Source organism: Macrobrachium nipponense, chromosome 2 (assembly GCF_015104395.2).
Source record: "Macrobrachium nipponense isolate FS-2020 chromosome 2, ASM1510439v2, whole genome shotgun sequence".
In the NCBI taxonomy this organism is placed as follows: Eukaryota; Metazoa; Arthropoda; class Malacostraca; order Decapoda; family Palaemonidae; genus Macrobrachium; species Macrobrachium nipponense.
Window position 1 is genome coordinate 139625049 of NC_087201.1, and position 8193 is coordinate 139633241.

An 8193-nucleotide genomic window follows, 5' to 3' on the forward strand; every position below is an offset into this window, starting at 1 on the left:
AGTTGCTCTGTTGAAAGCAGATTTCGAAATTGCGATGCTGATCGTCTTCAGCTGAGAGAAAAATCGACGTTCTCTTTTCCATTTTCCTCGTCAAGCCAATTTAAAAGCTTACGATAGTGTTTCGCCCTGTATAGGTAAACGGGGTAATTTTACGAAATATAATTCTAGTGATTTAATGAATCTGTCCACTAGACTTTTCATGGGTAAATGAGTCTGTGCTCCGACCACTCCTTCGTCACAGGCTCAGAAATGAATTACTCTGTATAATTCCGCATAGGTCGTTTTCTTCACAAGTATATATCATTTAGATATACTTAAGATAAGATATAACTTCTGGCACTTAGTTTAGTCTCTCTCTTTAACTAACTAAGCATCCAGTTCACGGCTTAGATTAGCGAAGGCATACGGGTTTTTAGTGAAGCGCGTCCAATCGAACTTAGAGAGAGAGAGAGAGAGAGAGAGAGAGAGAGAGAGAGAGAGAGAGAGAGAGAAAATAGGTTTATTTTGTGCCTAAATCTTAGGTGAGGTTCATTTGCAGACAAATATCAAAATCTGCAGAGTCACAAGGCTATTAACGGCAAGTCATCGGAGAATGAGTATGTCATCCATAACTGTGCATTTCCGCTTCCGTTACTCTGTTTTCTAATATTCGTGTTGGTGGTCTGTGGGCGTCCTCCCTTTGAATACGATGATGATGATGATGATGATGATGATGATGGTATTGGTGGTGAGGACGATGGGCACAGGTGACATTACGAACGCACCACCTAAGCAACCTGATACGTCATGAAACATGTAATACATCGACCTGGTTGCGTCGAGTTATATTGACATTTTGTCTTTTTAGTTTTATTTTTATTTATTTCTTTAAAGGGTCAGTTCCGTATCCGGTGGTTTTATTCAAAGTTTTTTTTTTTGAGGTTAGTTTCGTATCCGGTGGTTTTATTTGAGTTTTTTTTTTATGTATTTATTTTTTTAATCAGCTTTGTATCCGGTTGTTTTTCCATGACTGTCTTCAGTACGGGTTCTTCATTTAAAGTCAATGACATTCAGCAAAATTTCCGTGTATTTATGTAGTTTATTTTTAGTGTTTTTTTTTCTGGGTATTTTCTTTCAGTTCCCTTATCTAATTAACTTCCCGGCTTCATTTTTTTTTGGCTATTCCCTTTGATCGATTTTCCTCGTTGCATACCAGGATTTCATAATGTCCCGGATGTCGATATTTCAATTTTTTCCGCTTTCCAAGTGCTCATCCTTTCGTATCTTTTTCATTTTCTCAATATGCTTCGTATTTTCCGACACCTAGTAATTACAGTCATATTCGGGAACAACTTCTGCTTGATACATTTCTCAGCTATAATTCTAAAATTGCTTTGACTTGAGTAAATTAGGAACGTAAATTAAGTATTGGAATTACACTTTGTAAAGTAAATGTTCTGAATTGTACCTTTTTTTTTATTATTTTTTTCAGTTGCCGTGTCCTGTTCGTAGGATTCGCATTATTTTGTGAATATTTATTTCGTATATCGTGGAACTATTTTTTTTCCTCACCATGTAGCTTTGTGAAGGTAGTTGTATATTCAGTTGCTTTAAATGCGAAGTAATTTTTATACTTCAATAATTGATCTCCAAGTAATTGTTTCTGCATGTTTATTTGCATCTGCACATTAGTCTTTACAAGTGTACTCTCTCTCTCTCTCTCTCTCTCTCTCTCTCTTTATATATATATATATATATATATATATATATATATATATATATATATGTAGTATGTATATATATATATATATATATATATATATATATATATATATATATGTTACGCAAAATGTGGATAATTGCCAAATGTGTACATTTTGCGAGAAAGTTGCAAAATGTACACATTTGGAAATGCGCTTGCCAAATGTAGAAATAATTATCCACATATGGCAAAATTTTGCCATTTTTTTAAAAAGCAACCGGCATTTTGCCGATTGTACAAAATAGGCAGAATGAAACAAGAATCAAAGAGAATTAATAATTATTGTTCAAATTAAAATTAGTATTTATTAGTATTTATTGTTCAAACTAAAAGGGATTGACACTACTTTAACACTTAAATATTGCTACAAGAACGACCAGGGTGGCAACGAGAGTTACATTTTAACAGCTTATTTGTGCAGGAGCATCTGGAAGTCGTGCAATTTGTTTTATAGGCACACTTCTCATTCCCTTGGCCTCCTGTGTACCTGTTACAGCGGTTCTCAAAGCCATTTCATAGTCGGGAACCTCATCTGGGGTGAGGAGCTTCTCCTTCTCTTAACGGGGTCCATGTCAGCTGCCGTGCCTGGACCGGGTGGTTATGCGTCCTTCTCTGCAGCCTACCTGGTACAGGTCTCGTCTCTGCAGTACCACAACCAGGAGGTTCCTGCTGTCACTCGGCCCACGATCAAACTCGGGAACTTTCAGCGTCGCGTTGTCACCCACTTGTAGGGCACTTAGGAGGTGTTTCGCTCTCCTTGTCATTCTAAGTGCGGTTTTCTTGGCCGGCTGCAGCCAGTGGCCGAGCTTCAGCGAATTGCGGCGCCTCTTCTCCATCTCATTCCTCTTCTCCTTCCTGTTCTCCTCTCCCTTCGTTGTTCCTCTTCATCAGCCGCCCCTTCGGCTTCATTTGAGGATGGTGTCTAAATATTCTTTAGTTCTTATATTGCCGAGCATATATTAGGTGGAATAACAGTGGATGCTAGGCCTACCTTGGGTTCGATCCCGAACGTGACTTTAAACGGACTTGTTTTTATGGTTTCATGTTCCGAAATGTTTATTTGCCACTGGACAAAGTGGACCCCAACGCTCCACCTGCTGGACTTGTTTTTGTGCATCCAAATTTTTAATTTGTCTTGAATGACTCCATTCAATCTTTCAACTGCACCTTGGCTTTGTGGGTGGCGCGGCCGACCAGTGACGAGCTTAAGTTCAGGCCAGAGCGTAGACAACTCTGATATAACGGCATTCACAACTCTCTCCCGTTATCCGAGTGCAGGATAACGGAGTGCCAAACGGTAAAAAATATTGGGAGAAGCGTGTTAGCAACCTCCTCAGCTCGTTTTGATGTAAGGGGCCACAGCAGACAAAACTTGCTGAAATGGTTGATGAAGGTCAGAATATACTTAAATACCCCATCAGGTAATGTTTGAAGATTGATCAAGTCAATTTGGCATCGAGAAAAAATAGTCTCGCTTCTAACAGGCTTCACCACCAGACCTTTATATACTCTACGTTTTTTCTTCTCTTGACACTCAATGCAAAAAACTTATGAACATCTGGCAGCACTGCATAGTCAAATTAGCCCACTTCTTTTGTCCTTCTTTGAAAGTTTTCTTTTCACCGCCATGACCCACAGCTGAATGCGCGACCAAAAATGGCCTGATGAACTTCCTCAAAGCACACTATAAACTTAAATTCAGTTTCCAATCCTTTACGCTTCCGAATAAGTCGGTCATCGTCACCAACTCTGAGAATTTCGAATCTTTTTTTCATATTATAGTCATCGCTGGTTTTAGGCCCTTCCTTTTCAATTTTAAGCAGCTGAGGTATCCACTGTGCATGTTTCTCTTTCCGAGGAATGACCACATTGTCATTCTTAGACTGTAATAAGTTGTCCAACTTCTGCTCAAACTGCTCTTTAAAGTCTGACATGCCACTTGTGAGTTGGTAGGACAGACCTCTGTAGTAGCAGGGAAGATGAGGTGGGCGAGACGGTAGTTGCTACTGAGCTGGTAGATCTGGTTTAAACTGCCCTCCTCTTGCCCAACTGCACGATTTCAGCTCGTAAACAAGAAGTGTTTCATATTAGTCTGAGAATTTCGAATCTTCTGCTCAAACTGCTCTTTAAAGTCCGACAAAATCTGTTAACATTTGGCAAAATACTGTTGCAAAATCATGTTAACATTTGGCAAAACAATGTCCTTGCAAAAGTAGAAAAAACTGCCAAATGTGTACATTTTGCAATCAATTTTGCCTATTGTGCACAATCGGCACCAAGCGCTGCAAAATTGTACACAATAGGCAAAATTAATTGCAAAATGTACACATTTGGCAATTATCCACATTTTGCGTAACATATATATATATCTTATATATATATAATATATATACTATATATATATATATATATATATATATATATATTATATATATATATATATATATATATGCGTGCGTCCGTGTGGCTGCGTCCTGTTTGCAGATAGATAAAGAACTTTAAAATACAAAGGTAAGTTCTTGCATTTCTGAAAGATAGGCAAGAAGGTTTTGTAACTTTGCAAAAGCTTATCATTGTCCTCTGCTATTGGCTTTGTTTTTATTTTTCGAATCCCACTTCTTGTTACATTTCGAACAATATTGCTGTGTTCTTCCTTTGAATTAGAATTAGTGCAGTGTTCATTGTCCATCAAATAGCCTACATGTTGCGAAATGCCACAACCTCCTTTTTCAGTTTTCTGTAAAAGTAAACTATTGAGATGGCTTTGTCTGTCCATCCTTACTGTCCGCCACCAGAGCTTAAAATCGCTTAAAGTTAGCCATGATCGTGCGTCTGGCACAACTTTAGGTGCCAACAGCACAGACCACCACCGGGCCCTGGGAGAGAGGTTTATAAAGCATTATACGCTGTACAGAAAACTCGATTGCGCCTAAGAAACTAGAAGATACGTGTTGCGCAGCTATTGCCGTAAAAATGCCTGTGTTTTGTCTGTCTTAGGCTTTATCAAATGGAACAGTTGTCTCGACTGAATTTTAGAGATGGATGTGATTAACGTATAAATTGATTTTTGAGAGCTTGAGAGAGAGTGCAGAAAGTTAACGTTTATCTGTTTAATGAGAAAGGTGGGGTATACAGATATTAAGAAAATGAGTCGACGTGACGGTCATCTTTGACGTGCAATTTGTGTTCGGTTTTTGTGTACCAGTATGTGTGTGTGTGTGTGTGTGTGAGCGTGTAAAAGAGAGAAAGGAAAAAATGATCATCCTACTGAAGTTCACCCTGTAAAGCGCAACATGTCAGCGATCAGCGGAAATAAGAAATGGTGACTATGACTTCATAGAACGAATGCTTTGCACCATGATAGGTATCTTGCATTCATGGAGAACGGCGATTTCTTTATTATTAGGCAGCGGTGCGTTCATTTCTCTTTTTTATGGCTTTATGTATTCGAAAGGAAGTAGATTAAGAGAGGAAGCTTGAGCTGGTCATGACTTGGAGACGATTACATAAGCATAATAATATATATATATTTCAGGGGAGGGCAATCAAGCGAGAGACTTCGAAGTGCTTCGATGCGCTCTGTGGTGTTTGTAGTAGTTATTTGAAGTACTGATATAGGGCTATCAATCACGCGTCCCAGCCCTTGGAGTCGAATTCTGTAGTACTTTATCTTTATAGATAACCGTATTTTATATAAAAATTCTGTTACATTTCGATGCTGGTAAGAAACATGAAGAGTTCGAAATATTTCCCACCAAACAATTCAGGAAGATGGATATTAGTAACCGTTGACAGATAATATTATTGCAGGGGATCGAAATCTATACTAGGAGGCGATTTTTCGTTCCCAAGATGATTAAATGGTATACATATTGTACTACTGGTAAGATTGATTAAAGATGGAAAAGGGTGATAGCCATTCTCATATTAATATCTTTCCTAGTTACTGGTGGTCTCAATTAAATTTTGCGCTGCTGACTCCGAAATATTTGTGCCCCTTTTTTGCAACTGATGGGATGTCTTAGTTGCGTCATTTTGTTGCTATGGGTTTTTCAGTTTTTCAGTCCTGGACTTGAACTGGCACAGCCTTTGGGCAACTCTTTCATGGTCTTGCTTTTGAGCTCTATAGTTCTTAGGCTCACTTTTCAGTATTTGCTCTTTATTTCAACAGTCTTTTTATTTATTTGACCAGCTGTGCATTCTTTTGATTCATATTTACATTAGACATATTTTTAATTATATATTTGTGTTCTTATTTTGTTTTACATGGATATTCTATTATCTGTAAGCTTACTCATCAGTTTCATGACTTTTTGGCTTGTTCCATAAAAATGCCAATGGAATAAAAGTAATAAAAAGTGTAATTATGTTAGTGCTTCAGCCATTACTTAGGTTTTTGGTGGACCTGTCAACAGCCAAATTACTCAGGCACCTAATTTCTTTCTTCTAGATCCAGTCTGTTATTTTATCTGTATTTAATTCTTGAGTTTAGTTGTTATGTCATTTGCTAAGCTGATATTGCAACATTTAAAAATTGTCCTATTAATGGTGAATTTGTGCCCTTGATTCTCACCATGCCCTTTCCCTCATGAGAACTGTCCTTCCGGAAATGTTCTCCTGAATAATCCTTAATCATTTTGAGCGCTCATGTTTTTATGGTTTTAGATTTAAAGACATTCTTCCCCTTGAAATTAATGGTTTAATCATGGCAGGAGCAGTTGGTTTGGATATCTTGACAATAACATGAAATATTTAAGAAGTAAATGCATTTTTACCACGTTGCCCAGCACTTCGTAAAACACCCTTTGAATCTTTAAATGTTTGGATTATTCAGCTTTTTCGTATCATAGTCGGGTACATGAAAGCTTGGATGAAGGTTGCTCGTTCAAAAAATCATGTTGAAAATCCGGAGCTGCTGTTTGTTGTTCTCGAGCGCAAGGGACAATTTCTCTCTCTTGATCGTTCTTCCATATGCTGTTACTTTTTAAGTCGATACAATTGTCCGACGCTTACTAATAAAATATCATTTACTTTTACTTCTTGTTTCTCGTTGCTTCTCTGTAGGAGAATTTTTTTTTTCAACCACTGCTTGATTGATTTTTATTGCCTCTTCATCATGTCTATTGCGCATATTGCTGCTTTGATTTCCCCACTGGACATTTTGAAATCTTGGTTGGAAAATCCTTTGCATTCTCTGTTATATATATAACATATATATATATATATATATGTATATATATATAGTATATATATATAATGTATATATATATATATATATATATATATATATATATATATATATATATAATATATACCCCATGAAGGGATATTTCGCTATTAAGAGAGATAAGCCAGATTTCTACTGCATTTCTGGAGGGTGTTTCATGAGCACCGAAAGATTATTTAGTCAGTCATAGCATTAAGTATTTTAACTTATCTTTCCTTTATGGGAGTAAAGTGCTAATGTTGAATATGAAAGAAAGAAGTGATGCAGCTGTTGCGATGAATTGTTTGGGAGCGGGGGGGGGGGGGGGGGGGGTGGGGGGGGGGCAAAAAGAGCTGAAACTGCGAGAAATTCGGAGATACGAAAGAGTGGTGTTACTGAAACATTCTCTCAGTAACACTAACCTTAAGAGGTCACGTGGAAAGAATGGAAGACGATAACCTGATTAAGAAAAAATGATTCGAAAATTTTACGAGGCAGAAGAGGGAGACCTAGAAAAAGCTGGTGATTGGGAGCTAAAGACATGCTAGGAGGGAGTGTGTGTATACTATGTGTGTGTGTGTGTGTGTGCTCGTGTAGATTTGTATGTGTTAGGGTTTACATAAGAAATCATAAATTTCGTGAACAACTTATGTTTATATATATGTATGTATGTATGTATATATATATATATATATATATATATATGTATGGTATATATATATACATATATATATATATATATAAGTATATGCTTATGTATATTTATATTTATTTATAAATAAATATAAATATACATACGCATACGTGTGTGGTATATACACATTATATGCATATGTATATTTATATTTGTTTATAAATAAATATAAATATACATACGTATAAACGTATATAATATATATATATATATATATATATATATAATATATATATGTGTGTGTGTGTGTGTGTGTGTGTGTGTGTTGAAGTGAAGCTTTGCTGATGAATGAAGCTGAGAAAAATATCAGCAAAGAGGAGCTCAGTTCTTTTTAACTTTTTGTGTAAGTTTGTTGGCATCTCTGAATCCTGAGGTGAAATGAGAGTTTTGTATCTTATTTTTTCCCCATCATTTCCCGCATACTCACTCGGCTGTCTAATACATTCACTCCTTGTTTTTGTCAGATTTCTTCGAGACTTTCATATGTGTTCGCTTTTTACCCGTCTCTTTCGTATTTGGCAATGACAGCCTTCGTTGTTACATTCTTGAATT

The 8193-nt window shown here is 36.7% G+C and overlaps 1 protein-coding gene across 1 annotated transcript in view; it reads right to left on the reverse strand.

Annotated features, from left to right (window-relative positions):
* Positions 1–2505, reverse strand: part of LOC135221324 (R3H domain-containing protein 2-like) — a 47622-nt gene extending 45117 nt beyond the window's left edge. Inside the window, exon 1 of the mRNA XM_064259128.1 lies at positions 2365–2505. Coding sequence (XP_064115198.1) covers positions 2365–2505 — 141 coding nt within the window. The remainder of the gene's footprint in view (positions 1–2364) is intronic.
* Positions 2506–8193: the final 5688 nt, after the last annotated feature.